The sequence below is a fragment of the Heptranchias perlo genome, chromosome 2, assembly GCF_035084215.1.
Source record: "Heptranchias perlo isolate sHepPer1 chromosome 2, sHepPer1.hap1, whole genome shotgun sequence".
Classification (NCBI taxonomy): domain Eukaryota; kingdom Metazoa; phylum Chordata; class Chondrichthyes; order Hexanchiformes; family Hexanchidae; genus Heptranchias; species Heptranchias perlo.
Window position 1 is genome coordinate 122,005,072 of NC_090326.1, and position 20,579 is coordinate 122,025,650.

Below are 20,579 nucleotides of genomic sequence, written 5' to 3' on the forward strand. Positions count from 1 at the left end.
CCATCAGATGAATGGTAATTAGGTGCAGTCCCCCTGAACCCGCAAACTCTGTTGGGATTAGCAATGGAGGACACTCGTGGGTGTGATCCCAGGAAAACTGCCAGGATTGCAACCCTGAGCAATTTTGGGGCATTGATGTTTCCATATAAAAAATGTGCTTTTGATGCAGTAATTATTACAATTTGACCATATGTTGGTAATTCATCTTCCTAACAGGATACTCAATTGCCGTGGGGGAATTCACAGGAGATTCTGAACAAGGTAAGTAAGCTTAATTGATCACCAAAAGCATGTGCTCATTCATTATGTATTTATTAGTCATTTCCTCTTCCTTAAAATGCAGAGACAAATTTCTAACTAACCTAATAAAACTTAATTTTCCTTCTTTTTTCTTTTGACTAGAATTTGTTGCTGGAATTCCAAGGGGTGCTCAGGCATTTGGATATGTACGTATTATTATTCTTTTGTTTCGTCTCATTTTCCAACAGAATTTAGCTGTTTCATTTTTTCATCTCCCTCCTCCCATGCTGAGCAAGCAGTGAAGCATTTATTTATTTTGAATATCATTTTCTTCCTGTATTGTTGAGTTACGCATAATTATGCCATTACTTTCTTCATTGAAAAAGCAAGGCAAAATATAAGAACATAAGAACATAAGAAATAGGAGCAGGAGTAGGCCAATCGGCCCCTCGAGCCTGCTCCGCCATTCAATAAGATCATGGCTGATCTGATCCTAACCTCAAATTTAAATTCATGTCCAATTTCCTGCTCGCTCCCCGTAACCCCTAATTGCCTTTACTTCTGGGAAACTGTCTATTTCTGTTTTAAATTTGGAGACGACTTTTAACTGCTGCCTGAAAAGCGGGCAGCTCGACTGATGCAATTTTCAGGCAGGCCAAATAAATGGCGGAACAACATGTTTCGAGCGGCGGTTGTTTAAATATGCAAATTGGAGTCCTATGCACACTCAGCCCGTTTGTACCAAGCTCTCAGTGACATAAACAGTGGGCCTTAAAGCAGTCCTAAACCATTTTGCTCTTTTTTTTTATTTTTGTGGGGCTGGAAGGAACAGAAATGCTCTTCCTGGTTCCACACAAATACTGAAGCCTGTTTCTGGCCCATGCTCGAACCCCTCCAGAATCGACTCCCTCCCACCCGGCCCCAACCTGCCGGTTGGCTCAGCGTACGAGCTGGCCAATTTCCCGCCCTCCCACAACTGGCGAGCTGCAGCGGAACACCCGTTTGCCGCACGCGGCTCATTTAAATGAGGCCTGAACCTAAAAATGGTTCAGGTCTCCTGACTCCGGCTTCAGGCAGTCGGCTGCGGGTTTTGGGCAGAAGTCGAAAATCGAGCCCCCCCCGATCTTTTTTCATTTCTGTAGTTTTGCCATGCTGCACACTTACATCTGATGAGGAGGTTAGGTGGGTAATCTCCTTCACAACTTCCATCTGTGCTGCTCTGAATAAGCCACTTCAAGGTATACAAGTTCAGTCCCAGATAACTCTGCCTCCCTCTCTGGAGGAAGATGGCCAAGTTTATGTGCTGCAACTCGCTGCAGCAGTGTGATTAATGGGTCCCAAGCAGCCCGTAGCACAGTGTGTTGATGGCAGTGAGTTGACCCATCATAGTCCGATTGAGTGTTTGCACATTTTTATCATCAACATTTCATTACAGTCATATGATTGTGTTGTCAGAAAACAAGACCAATGTAAATGTGCTTCTTTTTATAGGTTGCCATCATAAATGCAACAGATATGACTTTCATTTTGAATTTTACTGGTGAACAGGTAAAATATCTTTACATCTATTCATTTTAATGAAGCCTTGAAACCATTTCACTCTCGGCAACTAAGACAAATTAATAGTGTTTTCAATTTTTTATAAAGTCTACCAGATAACTTTATTAGTGGTAAAAATAAAGAAATAACTGCTGAGTCATAGGAACAGGAGTAGGCCATTCAGCCCCTGGAGCCTGTTCCGCCATTCAATGAGATCATGGCTGATCTGTATCCTAACCCCATTCATCCGCCTTGGTTCCACATCCCTTAATACCCTTGGCTAGCAAAAGTCTGCCAATCTCAGATTTAAAATTATTAATTGAGCTAGCATCTACTGCTTTTTGTGGGAGAGAGTTCCACACTTCTATCACCTTTGTGAGAAGAAGTGTTTGATGACAAGTATTTGCTTTCAAAGTGAGAGACACCAGCATGTGGTGCAGTGTGCCATCACATCTATCCAATGCCACGTGCTCCAAGTCAAAAGTAAGGAGATTACATACTTTGAGATTGGTTTCTAAATGATCTTTGTAGTGCCTCTTTTTCCCACCAGAGGAATGGTCATCATTTAACTTCTGAAGCCCCTCTTCAGCATCTGACTTGTGTGGATGACTCAAAAAAGTTGCACTTATAAACTTTGTTTCAATATTGGTTTAACTAGCTCTTAATAGAACTCCTGCTCTGGTGATCTTGTCTCGCCATTTTTCAAATTGCTTGACAATGTGCCTATAGCATGTTCATGCCCTGCAGCCAGATAATGTAATGCTGACTCCATGCACATTAATCTGGACACACACATGACGATTTTGTCTTATTTGTGTGTTTGTACTTCCTTATTAATAAGAACATCGTTAGACTATGCTTCCAGATAGCTGCATTGATCCACAGTTAGTTGTGTGCTGTTGGTGAGAATGAAGGATGGAGTATAAGGTTTTCCTGGTGCCAGCTTCTGTGTGACCCTGTTTTCTTGTGGGTGATGATGGCTCTTCACAGCTGCTGAGAATCTGTTGGTGATCAGTTGGATGTGTGCGCACCTCTATCGCATATCATCTGCAAAGAGCAGCCTGCAGGTAAAATTGTCCATTGCCTTGGTAGAAGCAAAATTGAAGGCACAGCCCTCACTAGGCATCGGTATCCTTTCCCAAAACAGTATGCAGCTGCTACCTAAAATGTCATATTACATAACATGACTTATGTTTGACGCAAGACTCCAGTAATTTCTTCTTTTTTATCCCCAGATGGCTTCCTATTTTGGATACACAGTGGCTGTCTCTGATATAAACAATGATGGGTGAGCCTTACATCTTCATTAACAGTGTGCAGGAAATATCAGAGATGAACATAGAATCATCGAATTTTTACAGCACAGAAGAAAACCACTCAGCTCATTACACCTGTGCCAGCTCACTGAAACAGCTATTCACTTAGTCCCATTCCTCTTCTCTTTCCACATATCATGTAAATTTTTTCTTTTTCAGAAGCTAATTATAGATTCTGTTTCCACCACTGTTTCTGGTAGGTCATTCCATGTCCTAACAACCGTCTGTGTTAAAAGATTTTTCCTGACCTCTCCCTTCTGGCTTTTGGTGATAATCTTAAATTTATGGCTTCTAGTTAACACATCACAACCAGTGGAAATAGTTTACCTCTATTTATCAAAATCCTTCATAATTTTGAATTTCTTTATTAGATCTTCTCTTAACCTTTTCTGTTCCAGTGAAGAGACCTAGTTCATCTAATCACTCCTCACGAGTGAAGACTCTCATCACTGGTTTCAGCTATCAATTTTATATATGAAAATCTGTGAATGGTCTTAGAATTCCAAGGCTGCTATGTCTGTAAGTGGTGCTGTGAACATAACTTTATGTGACTAATTGAGTTCAGTAAGGCAGCACCTAACTTTATGTGATGGCCCTAAAAGTGAACTATTAATAATCCTGTGGTATTTATTTTTAAAAGATCATGATTTCAGCCTCTCAGAAAGTGGTAAACTGAGCAGACAATACAGGCAATCAACCTGTGCTGTCTAAATTTTATAGCCATAAGTTATGAGAAAACTGAAATTTATGAAATCAAATACTGTCAAACTCTGATTTCATACTTGGCAAAGATAAGCCCACAGTTGAGCAATTTTGAAAACTGGAAAATTGTGCTTCAAGAACAAAATTGGCCCTTGTAGTGAAGTACGAGTGATGACTGAAGACCATTTAAAAGCAGTGGAAGTGGAAGAATATATATACACAAAGGGCAACAGCTGCTGAATTGGCGGTCACTGGACAAAGAAACACATGGACCACTCCGCCTCCCCCTAAAATTAGGAAAAATCCCAGCACGCATACTGAGAAGAACCAGCAACCCGCCTCCCAGCCCACACACACAACAGAAGTTGCCTCCCCGCTTAACAGATATTGCGACAATATTTACTGCTGAGCAGAAACCACAACCACCTGCCCCTGAGAGAATTCAGAACTCAACACCAATACCTCCCCCAACCCCCTACTGATATCCATGAAGCCATATCTTCATCTGAACAGTCTTCAGCAGCAGCCCTGTGTTTAAGTGACCCCAAACCAAACTGCATTGATCTACAAATGGATTGGTCCAATCGTGAAGCGCTAGGTTAAAACTCTCAATCTTTCCTCTGAAAATCAAGTTGTACCTCACAAACATCAGGAATTTATCAAATTCTCCCTGAGTGTTGTTACACTTAAATGAATCCACAACTACATCCAGTAGCAGCACCTTTGCTAAGAACCTCTGAAAGCTGGATTAGATTTGTCAGAATACTCTCTGCAGAAGCCAAGAGCAGAACTCAAACCTCCTGGAGATTTTGCATTGGCCCTCATCCTGAAGAACCCATCCCCCACTGATATTAGACTTCACCTGCACCCCTGCCCCTTGTAGGCTGGAATCACCTTTCACTGGACCCTTTGGTTGCATTTCCCATTCACAATTCCCCTTTGCTGTTGACAAGATTTCCCTTCTACCCTCCCCCTGCATTCCCCTCACTGGCTGGATTTCCCACTTATTTCCCCTCACCCCAATGGAAAGACTTCCCTTCTGTACCCATTTCCCTGCCAGCAGTATTTCTTTCTATTTTTTACCTTTCCTCCCCAAATCTTTCCACATTCAATTTCAACTGACTTTCCACTACACTGCTCATTATTGTATTGTCTACAAATTTTGCTACATTACTCTCTATAGCTTTTAACTCTTTAAAAGTAGTGGAAAACTAGGAGATAAGCTAAAAATGCTAGTTTATTCCATTTCTGCACCACCTAATTTTCCACAGGAAAAAATAATGATTGGTAACAATTATTTTTGAAAAATGTGCTGTTGCTTATTAGGGCCTTGTTAATGAGCGTTCCCATTACTTGCCCTTTCCCTGAATCCATTCATAGTCTTTCTTTCCAAATACTTATCCAATTCCCTTTTAACTGATGTTAGAGTCTCCACTTTAATAGCTACTTGTGATAAAGTGTGCCATGTTCTATTAAGTCTTTGTGTTGAATGATTTCTTCTAAGTGATCCCTTCTTTCTTCTCGTGATTAATCTTGAGTCTACATCCCCTTGTTATTGATTCAACAACTAACCGAAACAATCTACCAGCATATACCATCTGAAAACTTTTCATAATTTTTTTTTAAAAGTAGGTTTGGAGTCTCAGATGTCACTGATACATGTTTGCTGTCATAGGCAATCTTGAATGCAATGCTGAAACCCTCATCCATCCATGCCTTTGTTATCTCTAGACTCGACGATTCCAATGCTCTCCTGGCTGGCCTCCCGCCTTGCACCCTCCGTAAACTTGAGCTCATCTAAAACTCTGCTGCCTGTATCCTAACTTGCTCTAAGTCCCGTTCACCCATCATCCCTGTGCTTGCTGACCTACATTGGCTCCCGACCTGACGACGCCTCAATTTTAAAATTCTCATCCTTGTTTTCAAATCCTTCCATGGCCTCGCCCCTCCCTATCTCTGTAACCTCCTCCAGCCCTACAACCATCCGAGTTCCTGCAATTCTGGCCTCTTGCGCATCCCTGATTTTAATTGGCGGCCGTGCCTTCGGCTGCCTAGGCCCTAAGCTCTGGAATTCCCTCCCTAAGCCTCTCTGCTTTGCTACCTCTTTCTCCTCCTTTAAGACGCTCCTTAATACCTACCCACCTCTTCGACTAAGCTTTTGGTCACCTGTCCCAATATCTCCTTATGCGGCTTGGTGTCAAATTTTGTTTGATAACACTCCTGCGAAGCGCCTTGGGACATTTTACTACGATAAAGGCGCTATATAAATGCAAGTTGTTGTACGGTAAAAGGTTATTGCTATCACCTGCTTCTTCTTCTGTGGCGTTGTAACAAAACATTTTTAAATCATCTTGTCGCTGTGTGTGCAAACTCACAACCTGCGGGTATAGTGTATCCTCCTGGGTAATAAACAGGAGTGTTAGAAGTCTCAATAATTTTGGTAAAGGAGACTTTGGCAAGAATTTTATTAAGATACCAATTCTCAGAACTACTGGTTAACCAGCAATGTTGTGTGAACTCTGGAAATCGGTTTATCAGATAAGCATGAGATTAGGTTAATTTGCAGACCTATGGAAGAACTTTTACAGATAGGTCTGAGGATTTTTCTTTGTTGTAGACCCAACAGGAATTGCACCTTTTGTATATAGTATGTCATAAAATGTTCTTTTATGTTTAATCCCCAAATAATACAAAATGATGTGTTTTCCTTTTGTTTGGAGAAGGGATACAGCTGCTGATACAGATGTTTCCTATAAAAACTGATGATAAAAATAGGCTTAGAATTTTGTGATCACACAATGTTATGGTTCTCTGTTTATTGTGAGAGATTTTCTACAAGAACATGTAAACTTAATTCTGTTTTTTTGCATAGTTTGAATGTTACAGTCACCTTCTGCAAATGCTTCATCCTCGGTGTTTCAACCTACACCTTAATGCTCCTAGTGTCTTTCCTGATTTTACTGCCCTCCTATATTCCCTCAAAATCATCCTTCATATAAACCATTCTCCCCTGTCCCCCTCCATAATCCTTGGGCACCTCCTCACTTGTCATCTCTCGTAGCTTTGCTGCATCAGGAGGTTCAATCACCAAACAATTCCTGGACTTTACCACCTACATCCCCCTATTCTCCTCCATTCCTACTATTCTCACCATCCGCCCAAGGGAGAAAAACACTCCACTAGCTCCCTGACAATGGGGAGAGAGTGAGGCAATAGGATTAGTATTGGATTACTCTTAAAAAAAAACAGCTGGCATAAACACAATGGGCCGAATGTTCTCCTTCTGAGCTCTTCAGTTCTATGGCTCCATATCTTGGATGAGACAGGACTACCTCCAGCTCAACATCAGAAAGACCAAGATCATTGTCTTCAGCCCCTGCCACAGCCTTCACTCCCTCGTCACTGTTTCTACCCCGCTCCCTGTCCACTCTCTTAAGCTAAACTTGAGTGTGAGTAATTTTGGTGTTCTGTTCAATACTGAAATGAGCATTAAATGCTGCACTCAGTCCATCACCAAGAACTCTTATTTCCAGCTCTGCGATATTGCCCACCTCTACCTCTAGCTCAATCCCACTGCTAAGCTGAAACCCTTATACATGCCTTCATACCTCCAAACTTGACTACTCCAATGCTCTCCTTGATGGCCTTTTATCCTCCTTCCTCCATCAACCCTAACTTGTCCAAAACTCTGTTGCAACAATCATATCCTGCACAAAGTACTGGCTGCTCATCATGTCTGTTCTCACTGACCTACACTTGCTCCCTGTCTCCCCCTTGTATTCATTTCAAAATCCTTGTTCTCATCTGTGAAACATACAAGAGTAGGCCATTCAGTCTCTTGAGCCTGTTCCACTATTCAGTTAGATCATAGCTGATCTGTACCTCAACTTCATTAATCCGCCTTTGCTCCATATCCCTTGTTGCCCTTACCTAATCGAACTCAGTCTTGAAAATTTCAATTGACCCAGCATCCACCGCCTTTTGGGGGAGAGAGTTCCAGATTTCCATTACCCAGTGTGTGGAAAAGTGCTTCCTTATTTCACTCCTAACTGACCTAGTTCTAATTTTAAGATTATCATAGAATGATACAGCACAGAAGGAGGCCATTCAGCCCATCATGCCTATGCCAGCTCTTTTGAAAGAGCTATCTAATTATGTCCCTTTGTTTTGGATTACCCCACCAGAGGAAGTAGTTTCTCTGTATCGACCCTATCAAATTGCTGTATCATTTTAAGCACCTCGATTAGATCACCCCTCAACCTTCTAAATCCAAGGGTATACAAACCAAGTTTATGCAACCTGTCCTCATAATTTAACCCTGTAAGCCCACCGGTGATCTTCGCTGTACCTCCTGCAAGGCCAATATCATTCTGGAGGTTCAGTGTCTAAAGCTGAACACAGTACTCCAGATGGGGGCTGACCAAGGCTCTGTACAACTGAAGCATCACTTCCTCACTTTTGTATCCCAACCCCTTGAGATAAAGGCCAACATTCCATTAGCCATGTTGATTACTTTTTGTAACTGTGCACTAGCATTTAGTGATTTGTGTGCCTGGACATCATAATCCCTTTGCTCCTCCGTAGTTTTAAGTCTCTCCCCATTAAGAAAATATTCCGATATTTCTTTCTCGGATCTAAAGTGGATGACTTCACATTTCCCTACAATGAACTCCATCTGCCACAGTATTTCCCACTCACTAAATCGTCTATGTCCCTTTGTAACATCCTGCTCCCATCTACACAACTTACTGAGCCTCCTAATTTAGTGTCATCTGCAAACTTGGATATACAAGTCCCTATTCCTTCATCCAAATCATTAATACACTTGAAAAGCTGAGTCCCCAGTACAAATCCTTGGGGAACACCACTTGTCAAATCCTGTCAATCAGACAACATTCCCTTTATCCCTACTTTCTGCCTCCTACCTCCCAACCAATTACCAACCCAAGATAAAAGGTTACCTCCAATTTTGCACGCTTTTATCTTTGCTAATAATGTCTCCTGTGAACCTTATCAATTAAGTAGTCTTTTTATGGCCTTGCCCCACCCTATCTCTGCAATATCGTACAGCCCTATATCCTGTCCCAAACATGCTATTCCTCTGACTCCAGTCTTCTGTGCATATCCCCTTCCCTTTGCCCCACCATTTGTGACAGAGCTTCAGCTGCCTTAGTTCTACTCATTGGAACTTCCTCCCTATATTTCTCTGCCTCTCCACCTCTCTCTCCAACTTTAAAATCCTCAAGACCCATTTATTTAACCAAACTTTTAGTTCCCCCTATCCCCCATCTCTTCCTTCCTGTCTCAGCATCTGTTTTTCATAGTTATTGTGACATGCTTTGAGTCATTTCTTTATGTTAAAAGCACTTTATAAATACAAGTTATTGTTTACTCCTGCTTGCTTTTAACTTCAGCCTTGTACATTTTATTTTACCTAGTTAAGTGTGCATCTCTTGGCTCATTAATATGTAGCAGCACCTTTACTCAGAACAAGTCTATTGGTCTCTGACTTCAGTTACACTGAGAAGGTCTGCAGCTATGTACAGTATGAAAGAAACAATACACAGTTCAGGCAGTCTGTTGCATGTTTGTAACACACTGAGGCAAGAAACAGATTCATACCTAAGATTCCCACATGGTAAGTTTCAAAATGCCAGCTGAATCGTCAAGGAGGAAGGGTCAAGCAATGTTTGACACTTCATACACCACCTCCCTCAGGAAGGAAGGGAAGATTGGAGGCCACTCCCTAATTAATTTGCACACTTCCTAGTAACTCATGATACTAGAAAAGGCCTGGGAACAGGATGGTCTCCCACCCTCTGACCTGGAAACAGGTACTGGATATTGAACTAAGACTATAAATGTTACTAAAGACAACTGTAGAAGAAAATAAGAAAATAAAACTACACAGTTTGTACTTCTACAATGTGCTATTGATACATTGAGCCATCTATGTGATGCCTTTATTTATTTGAACATAAGGAATAGGAGCAGGAGTAGGCCATAGCCCACCCCTCGAGCCTGCTCTGCCATTCAGTAAGATCATGGCTGATCTTCTACCTCAACTCCACTTTCCTGCCTGATCTCCATATCCCTCCACTCCCCTAGAATCCAAAAATCTATTGATCTCAATCTTGAATATACTCAACGACTGAGCATCCACAGCCCTCTGTGGTAGAGAATTCCAAAGATTCACAATCCTCTGAGTGAAGAAATGTTTCCTCATCTTGGTCCTAAATGGCCGACCTCTTATCTTGAGACTATGACCTCTAGTTGTAGACTCTCCAGCCAGGGGAAACAACCTCTCGGCCTCTACCCTGTCAAGCTCCCTCAGAATCTTAGATATTTCAATGAGATCACCTCTCATTCTTCTAAACTCCAGAGAGTATAGGCCCATTCTACTCAAACTCTTCTCATTGGACAACCCTCTCATCCCAGGAATCAATCTAGATAACCTTTGTTGCACCCCCTCCAAGGCAAGTATATCCTTAGGTAAGGAGACCAAAACTGCACACAGTACCCTAGGTGTGTCTCGCTGGAGCCCTATATAATTGCAGCAAGACGTCCTTACTCTTATACTCCAACCCCCTTGCAATGAAGACCAACATACCATTTGCCACCTTAATTGCTTGCTGTAGCTGCATGTTAACATTCTGTGATTCGTGTACAAGACATCCAAATCCCTCTGAATACGAGAGAAATGTCAGAGAATTTATGCCAAAACCTTTCAAGTGAACAATTTGTTTTAACAGTTTAATCTTTTGAAGGCTGCCTTTTATAGGCCGCAGAAAAAGATCATGTAACCATTGTAAAAATGTGATTTTTCAAGTCTGTAAATAAAATTAGAGAAATCTCAGGGACCATGCATTATTTCTTAATTTACAATGTTCTCTCAAGAAACTGAATAAAACTGTAATTATAATATTGGCAATAAAAAAAATCCTTAAAAATGTACTACTTAAATTCAGATTAAAGAGTAAAGTGGGTAAATAGCTACTTTCATCCCACTGAGATCCATCTTGTTGTTTTGAATGCATTCTTTTTGTAGCCATAATGTAATTGCTGTTTATCCACATACCAAATGTTTTGCCACAGAAATATTTAAAGGCAGAATATAAAGTAATTTAACCTCTGAATGTCAAATAGATTTTTTTTTCATGTTTTTAAATGATGTGCTTCACAGATTGGATGATGTGTTAGTTGGTGCTCCTCTTTTCATGGACCGTGAGTCTGATGGAAAGTTGAAGGAAGTTGGGCTGATTTATCTGTACCTGCAGGAGGAGGAGTTCTTTTTCAAGGATCCTCAGAGGCTATTGGGAACTGAAGTGTTTGGAAGATTTGGCAGTGCCGTAGCACCTTTGGCAGATTTGAATCAAGATGGATATAACGGTGTGTTACGACTGTCATAAGCCTTGTGAAGATAACTAATCCCTGGCATACTATACTGAAAAGTACATAGTTCTTTTTGAATGCCTGATTAGGTGTACATTATGTGAACAAAAAAGTCAATGTGATATCTTCATTAAAGAAGAAGAGAAGTCTGGGGAGGCAAGTACTTTCTGTTAATGTAGATGTAGAAATATATAATTAAAGCCTTCAGTTTTCCAGGTTACATTTAGCTTCATGGAGATTTTCCACTTCCCTCTAGAACCACGCCAGTGATGTGTGTTATGGGGAGGTAGTTTGAATGGTCTTAGAGTAGCTCCATTAACATTAAGGGGAGCTGGTGCTTCTGACCGATCTAAGGGTGTTCCTGACGCTGGTCAAGTTTGCAGCAACTTCCGATAATTTAATTTGTACAAGGAATCATATACAACTTGCATGTTTCACAAAAGCCAGGCAAGGACTATTTAAATAATCAGAGATGTGTAGCAGTCTTCAAAAATAAACTAATGATCACTAGAGTGAATATGCATGAAACTGCAGGGAAACAGGAAGAGATTGTTTGTTTATAAATTGCAAGTTAGACAAGTTGTTTAAAGTGAAGCTGAGAAAAGAGATTGTGAGAAAAACAAACACTGACCTGTGAAAGAGACAATTTGTATTGCACAGTTTAAAAACAAAAAAACATAACATAAGAAATAGGAGCAGGAGTAGGCCATACGACCCCTCGAGCCTGCTTCACCATTCAATAAGATCATGGCTGATCTTCTACCTCAACTCCCCTTTCGCGCCCTATCCCCATATCCCTTGATTCCCTTAACGTCCAAATATCTAATCAATTTCAGTCTTGAATATACTCAACGACTGAGCATCCACAGCCCTCTGGGATGGAATGCAAATCACTTTTGGCATTACTTCAATACAAGTTGGGCAGTGTAGTCCAGATATGCAGTCAGCTGAATTAAATTTAGGCAGATGTTGTGGGACTACCTTGAGGAGGTAATGTTACACTCCTTTGACTTCACACCTACTGCAGTATAACTGAAGCCAATGTGGAACAAAATTTTGAAATAACTGACTGTCCTGTTGATTTTTTTTTGTTCGTTCATGGGCGTCGCTGGCAAGGCCAGCATTTATTACCCATCCCTAATTGCCCTTGAGAAGGTGATGGTGAGCCACCTTCTTGAACCGTTGCAGTCCGTGTGGTGAAGGTTCTCCCACAGTGCTGTTAGGTAGGGAGTTCCAGGATTTTGATCCAGCGATGATGAAGGAACGGCGATATATTTCCAAGTTGGGATGGTGTGTGACTTGGAGGGGAATGTGCAGGTGGTGTTGTTCCCATGTACCTGCTGCTCTTGTCCTTCTAGGTGGTAGAGGTCGCGGGTTTGGGAGGTGCTGTCGAAGAAGCCTTGGCGAGTTGCTGCAGTGCATCCTCTGGATGGTACACACTGCAGCGACGGTGAGCCGGTAGTGAAGGGAGTGAATGTTTAGGTGGTGGATGGGGTGCCAATCAAGTGGGCTGCTTTGTCCTGGATGGTGTCGAGCTTCTTGAGTGTTATTGGAGCTGCTCTCATCCAAGCAAGTGGAGAGTATTCCATCACACTCCTGCCTTGGTGGAAAGGCTTTGGGGAGTCAGGAGGTGAGTCACTCGCCGCAGAATACCCAGCCTCTGACCTGCTCTTGTAGCCACAGTATTTATATGGCTGGTCCAGTTAAGTTTCTGGTCAATGGTGACCCCCAGGATGTTGATGGTGGGGGATTCGGCGATGGTAATGCATTGAATGTCAAGGGGAGGTGGTTAGAGTCTCTCTTGTTGGAGATGGTCATTGCCTGGCACTTGTCTGGCGCGAATGTTACTTGCCACTTATCAGCCCAAGCCTGGATGTTGTCCAGATCTTGCTGCATGCAGGCACTGACTGCTTCATTATTTGAGGGGTTGCGAATGGAACTGAACACTGTGCAATCATCAGTGAACATCCCCATTTCTGACCTGATGATGGAGGAAGGTCATTGATGAAGCAGCTGAAGATGGTTGGGCCTAGGACACTGCCCTGAGGAACTCCTGCAGCATTGTCCTGGGGCTGAGATGATTGGCCTCCAACAACCACTACCATCTTCCTTTGTGCTAGGTATGACTCCAGCCACTGGAGATTTTCCTCCTGATTCCCATTGATTTTACTAGGGCTCCTTGGTGCCACACTCGGTCAATTGCTGCCTTGATGTCAAGGGCAGTCACTCTCACCTCACCTCTGGAATTCAGCTCTTTTGTCCATGTTTGGACCAAGGCTCTAATGAGGTCTGGAGCTGAGTGGTCCAAACTGAGCATTGATGAGCAAGTTTGTTGCAATTTAACCAGCATTTGGATGCTGGTAAGTGAATCTCTGTGCATGTGTGCATGCACAGAACAGCATTTTCCCTGGCCAGAGAGCAACGATAAGACCAGCAGTATGACTGCAATATTTTAGTCCCAAATCGCCAGTCTCAATCTGCAATGTAGCTGTCCCTAATTTTGGGAGATTGGTGCATCATTTTAATGCCAGTTGTTTGTCATTACAATCTTGAGACACTTTTATGATAATGTCAGGTATTGGGAAAGCAATGCCAAAACCAGCTTTGTGCATCACATGTTTATGTAGTTCCCTGTGCCTCCGCCCTGCTCCAGCCACCTGGAGAACGATGCTACTTGCGTTGAAAACCAGATCTCCAGTTCCTGAATTGGCCTCCCCCACCCTTTTTATTAATTTGCCATAATTAAAAACAATATGATGCACAGACCAGTAAACAGATGCTGACCTAAATTAGTGCAAATTATGTACTTCTGTTATAATACAGTTTTAGATCACAGCTCAAGCACACCAATGTGCTGAACCAGTGCAATGCATTTACAAAGCCAGCATGGGAGGCAATAGTACTGAATGAAGATCTGGGGACCCAGCAAAAAAATGTTTTTTGATGTTGTCAGCAGTAAGCAGGCTGGTAAGTTATATATTCTGCACTGCCATTGGCTAGATGAAACCAATGCATTGGCGGTTGACAGGACTGCAATAATGTCAAAACATTTAAATAGTTGAACAGTCTATAAAACCAACGAAATTTAAATTAATTTCAGGCCTCACTAGTGATAATAAAAAGAAGAAAGCAAGGACTTGCATTTATATACAACAACAGCTTGTACTTATATAGCGCCTTTAACATAGAAAAATGTCCTAAGGCGCTTCACAGAAGTATAATCAGACTAAAATGGATGCCGAACCAAAAAAGAAATATTAGGAGAGGCTTGGCCAAAGAGGTGGGTTTTAAGGAGGAGAGAGAGGTGAAGAGGTTTACGATAGGAATTCCGGAGTGTAAGGCCTAGACGGCTGATGGTACAGGTGACAGTGGTGAAAGGAAAGAAAATGCACAAGAGGCTAGTCAGAGGCAGATTTCTGAGGTGGAGGTTTGTAGGACTGGAGGAGGTTACAGAGATAGGGAGGAATGAAGGAATTTAAAACTCAAGGATGAGAATTTTAAATTGAAGGTGTTGGGCGACAGGGAGCCAATGTAGGTCAGCACAGGAGTGATGGGTGAGCTGTTCTTGGTGCAGGATAGGATACGGCAGCAGAGTTTTTGATGAGCTAAAGTTTATGGAGAGTGGATGATGGGAGACTGGCCAAGAGAGCATTGGAATAGTCAAATCTGCAGTTGACAAAGGCATGATATTAGGGTTTCAGCAGTAGATGGGCTGAACCTTAAATTGGAGAGATTCAAACATAGCGTTGCAGGAAAGATGGATGCGGATTTGGGAAGTGACAACATGTTCGAGGAAGGTGATAGTCTGGGTGAAATCACAATCGCCTTCCTGAATATGATTTTTAAAATTAATCATGTGGCTTTGTTTATATGTGGTCAAGTTTATCTGAATACTGTACTGGAAAAGGGGTAGGATAACCTTTTTTCATCACTGACTACATGGTGCACTGACTATTGAGCTCACATTATGCAAGAAAATAAATTGAATTAATATTTAATGCTATTTATAGGTGATGAAACTAATCTTAGACATAACAAAATATTTGTGACATATGATAGGCCATAATGGAAATATAATTAGTATCTGGTTTCTGCTCATCATCAAAGTTGTACCGAGCGCTAATATACACCAGACTGGTGATCATCAGCACTTTCGTGCGGCCATGCTTTATGAGTGCTATTGAGTGTTCTTTAATCATGTGATATCAAATATCCTTATATTTGAAGAGAGATGCTGGTAAGTGTAATCTTCAGTGCCCTTTTAAATTAATCCTGTTTTATTATTTATTTTGTCAATGTAGATATCGCAGTTGGTATACCTTTTGGGGGTGAAGATAGGAGAGGCAAAGTTCTGATCTATAATGGGCACAGCACAGGGTTAAATTCCAAGCCATCACAGGTCCTGGAGGGCTTGTGGCCCTCCCAGTCCATGCCTTCTGGATTTGGATTTACCTTACGAGGAGCCTCAGACATTGACAGGAATGAATACCCAGGTAAGAATTACATTTGGGAGGAAACTTAGCTTTGGTATCTTTTGTAAAATACAATTTGGTAGAACAATAATGTCCCATCAGTGTGATATGATATTTTGCACCTCACCAATGGCAGATGTGCAGTATAACCATTGATTTTGCATAACCAGTTATCAATGGTAGAGAACCCACTGCTGCTGCACATAGGGTTCAATATAACTATGTAATTATTCGAGGCACATGTTCAGCCTGCCTTTTAGGAGCTAGTAGGCAATCTGATTTTTAACCTTTTTACTTGAGTTCAAAAAGATTTGGGCAGCATTCTGCACTGCTCTTCAGTTTCTAATGATTGGAAGGACTTCAATATCTCAGAACCCCTTTCAATCATTGTTAGAAATCTCACCGGCAGTCAGAAAGCATTAATCAGTCTGGAACTCACTGCCTGAAAGGGTGATAGAGGCAGAAACCTTCAACTCATTTAAAAAGTACTTGGATGTGCACTTGAAGTGCCGTAACCCACAGGGCTACGGACCAAGTGCTGGAAAGTAGGATTAAGCTGGATAGCTCTTTTTCAGCTGGCACAGACACGATGGGCCGAATGGCCTCCTTCTGTGCCGTAATTTTCTATGATTCTATGATCAGCATCCTGTGTTGATTATGCAGGAAACCCTGCCTTCTTCCACTTAACAACGTTACGCGGAGGCATTATAACTACATCAGATTGTCAGTATCATATAACCTTTAATTGACTTATGCTGCACTGGGTGATGTGATATAATGGGCACCTAATATGAAACTTTTGATTCTTCTAGAAATAGGACAATTCCTGACTGACTGAATAAATCATACTATTATTGAAATGAACTAATGAATGAATGAATGAATTCAATGCCATTGCCTCATTTCAGTATTGTAAACAATTTTACAACACCAAGTTATAGTCCAACAAATTTATTTTAAATTCCACAAGCTTTCGGAGGCTTCCTCCTTCGTCAGGTGAACGGTGTGGAAGGATGCTGTGTGTGGGCAATCATGGAAACAATCCACATCCTACCAATTAGTGTTAATATCAAAAACCCTAAATTGGCCATTCAGTGGTTTACATGAATGATTCACCTACAATAGGTTCAGATTGTGGTTTGCAGTCAAAGTATTGTCAACCTTATATTTTACAGCATATCCAAGACTCCTGAGGTGCCACTGATCCAGAAATCCTTTCTTTCCTAACCCTTTCGAGACTCAGTATATTTGCATAATTATTGTGAATCTGCAGAAAGGCAGACGACTTCAACTTTTTAAACTGTTTACCCTCCCTTAACAAAATCAGTTTCAACTGGAATTCAACAGGATGGCTTCCTCCTTCACCTGATGAAGGAGGAAGCCTCCGAAAGCTTGTGGAATTTAAAATAAATTTGTTGGACTATAACTTGGTGTTGTAAAATTGTTTACAATTGTCAACCCCAGTCCATCACCGGCATCTCCACATCATTTCAGTATAGTTGTGAATAAATATAACAATGTTAATATAATAAATAATTTTAAAATGACTTTTTTTTACATGTACTACCTTTTTAAATTGTTTTAAGTTCATCGGAGCTATTCCACAATGCTAGAGATTATACAGACAACTGTGAACTACCATCAGTGACCAAATTTCCTATTGTTCTGTGGTGACATAGCTCCTGTTAAACACAGGAAATTTACTTTTCACTCACAATTAACACTGAAAGAGTCCTTTCAATGTTTTAGTTTTGTCCAAGCACATTTCAAAGGGTTAATGGGAGTGATTGATACCTTAATGATGTGAACACTGTTGTTATTTCCTTTGATTTTCTGAGCCCAGGCATTCTGTCCGTATTATAGTTACGACTGAATTTTGTGATGTTTTTAAATCTGAAATGTTTATTGATCCTACATGTTGTAAATTTCAAAGCTGTAGTATTTATGTACACATTTTACTAGTTATACAATTCCCTTTCATAACAAACTTTAGTGAAAACAGCTCAAATAATATAATTACAAACTGTCATTGGTTTTAACAACAGCACTTGTGGACTGTTATAGCTAACCAGGAACTAATACAAAATCAGAAATGCAATAGGATAGCAAGAATTGAGTCCATGCTCTACTTTACAATTGTAAAGAATTGAGTCCATGCTCTACTTTACAATGACATCTGTTTTGTTTTAACAAACCTAATTAAGAGTGATTTTATACCATCCTGTTGAATTCCAGTTGAAACTGATTTTGTTAAGGGAGGGTAAACAGTTTAAAAAGTTGAAGTCGTCTGCCTTTCTGCAGATTCACAATAATTATGCAAATATACTGAGTCTCGAAAGGGTTAGGAAAGAAAGGATTTCTGGATCAGTGGCACCTCAGGAGTCTTGGATATGCTGTAAAATATAAGGTTGACAATACTTTGACTGCAAACCACAATCTGAACCTATTGTAGGTGAATCATTCATGTAAACCACTGAATGGCCAATTTAGGGTTTTTGATATTAACACTAATTGGTAGGATGTGGATTGTTTCCATGATTGCCCACACACAGCATCCCTGTGGTGCAGAACAGTTTTCTTCCTAGGCTTATTTGGGGTAAGCAAACTGGAGAACAAGTCCAATTTAAGATATTCACTCACACACTCATCAAATAAAATACATTGATTAAAAAAAATTAGGGAAAGATTTTGAAATTCAAATCAACTAATCTTTTGAATGAAACTCTCATTTCATATGAACCAAAGGAAAGGGTTTTAAAAATTCACAGTGAGAACTCTGTGAAATTTTGCCATTTAGTGCCTGTCTACCTACTTATTGTCTTGGTTTTAGGAAACTCAGTCCAGCAACATTTTACCTTTCTTCTTTCCAGCTGTGCCGAGGAAGTTCCTTAGCAACATTGTTTTAAAAGTAACGAATCCAAAAAATTCTGAAGTTTTTTCACTTTCATGTTTCCATATGTTCACATAAACACATCATGTTTTGCAATTAAATTGGAAGAAATGGTTACAACGTAACTTTTTGCTCACCACAGGAAGTGATACAAAGTAGTCCCCATGAAATAACTATAAAGGAGATTGTCAAACCTGCATTACCCTCATTTAGAAATCCAAAGTGAATCACAATATTAGACGCCAGCAATTTCCTCCAATTAGATGTAAGCAAAAATAACCTCAGTATTTAATTTATTTTCATTGTTATTCAATCTACTTTTCTCTATTAGAGAAGTTTACCTACATTACAACAGAGGCTCCAGTTCAAAAGTACTTAATTGCCTGCCAAGTGTTTTGGGATATCCTGAGGATGTGAAAGGCACTACATAAATTTAAAGTGTTTTTGGCATTTAAACATTGCTGGCTTCTTAGGAGACATTGTAGGATTCTCAATAAACACATAAACTCATGCTGCATTTGTTAGTCATTAATCCTTTAGTGTGGACATCATTGACAACATAGTGTGTACGTCCTGATCAACAATGTTGGCTACATGATGCCTGCTACCAACTAAAAAAAATGGGGTGAAACTTTCCCCAATTTAAATAATAAATAGATAGAAAGAAAGGCTTGCATTTATATAGCACTTTTCATGACCTTGGGACGCCCAAAGTGCTTTACAGCCAGTGAGGTACTTTTGAAGTGTAGCCACTGTTGCAATGTAGGAAGTGCAGCAGCCAACTTGTGCACAGCAAGGTCTCACAAACAGCAATGTGAGAATGATCAGATAATCTGTTTTTAGGTGTTGGTTGAACTCCCCTGCTGTTCTTTGAAATAGTGCCATGGGATCTTTTACGTCCATCTGAGAGGGCAGATGGGCCCTCGGTTTAACGTCTCATCCAAAAGATGGCACCTCTGACAGTGAAGCACTCCCTAAGTACTGCACTGCAGTGTCAGCCTAGATTTTGTGCTCAAGTTCCTGGAGTGGGACTGCGCAAATAAATAATGAATTAAAAATATTTTCATTAATATAACCCCTTATCATACTGAAGCCCTTGCGAGTACTTCACACAATTAGTTAATTTTCAAATGCAGTGACCATTATGTCGGTAACTGCAAGCAGCCATTCTGCACCAGCAACATTGCACAAACAGTAATAAGATGAATGGTAAATTGATGTGTTTTATGTGGTATTAGTTGAGGCAGGATTATTGACTAAAACACTGGGAGAACAGCCAGCTTTATTTTGAATAGTGTATTGGGATCTATAACATCTACCTGAACCACTTGAACAGGCAGACAGGAGCTCGGTTTAGCGTCTCAACTGAAGGGTGATCAGTCTGAGTAATTTTGCAGACCCCGACCAGTCATCAGATGATTGCTTCACTCGATCCTATTCTCCATTGCTCAGGGCCAGTCTCTGCTGGTTTCTGTCTTTATACTATGGCTGTGCAAAGGTACCAACTTAGGGAATGTTGGAGAGAAATTGGCATGTTTCCCAGCTCAGATTTTCTCTTGTTTCAGTATAATACCAGGTTCATTTGAGTCCATCTACATGGTGATTGCTCAATGGCATGAGGTGCTGGAAGTTACTGTAAACTTGTACATGTGTTTGATTCACATTGATGTGTCATTTTGCAGAGGGTGGCAAAGTAAAGGTTTTGGAGTTTTTATTAAAATTAGAAGTAATGACAATGTACAAAGTGAAACAGTGGAATTTTATTTGGTGCAAATGTTTGGTATTAATCTTTAATTGGAAAGTGAATTGAATCCATTTATACAGGGGGAGGGGCAGGGGCAGTGTCAGGTTGACATTTGGAGTACTTTTCCCTTTGTCTTGTAGGTCATGTATTGGAGGCAATTCCATGTGTATAACCTGTCAATTGCTTCTGTGGCAGAACATGTAGGTTGTGCCTCAGTCCTGCTCCCTCATTGTTGCACTCAAGCTGGTGCCTATGGCCCCTTGAACTCCAACATGTCCATATAT

General features: G+C 40.8%; 1 protein-coding gene across 1 annotated transcript in view; it reads left to right on the top strand.

The window, feature by feature from the left end:
- itga8 (integrin, alpha 8) overlaps nucleotides 1–20,579 on the top strand; it is a 222,680-nt gene that overhangs the window by 63,267 nt on the left and 138,834 nt on the right. The window contains exons 8-13 of the mRNA XM_068006777.1: nucleotides 217–261; nucleotides 403–446; nucleotides 1,732–1,788; nucleotides 3,015–3,067; nucleotides 10,981–11,186; nucleotides 15,491–15,682. Of these exons, the coding sequence (XP_067862878.1) occupies nucleotides 217–261; nucleotides 403–446; nucleotides 1,732–1,788; nucleotides 3,015–3,067; nucleotides 10,981–11,186; nucleotides 15,491–15,682 (597 nt within the window). The remainder of the gene's footprint in view (nucleotides 1–216; nucleotides 262–402; nucleotides 447–1,731; nucleotides 1,789–3,014; nucleotides 3,068–10,980; nucleotides 11,187–15,490; nucleotides 15,683–20,579) is intronic.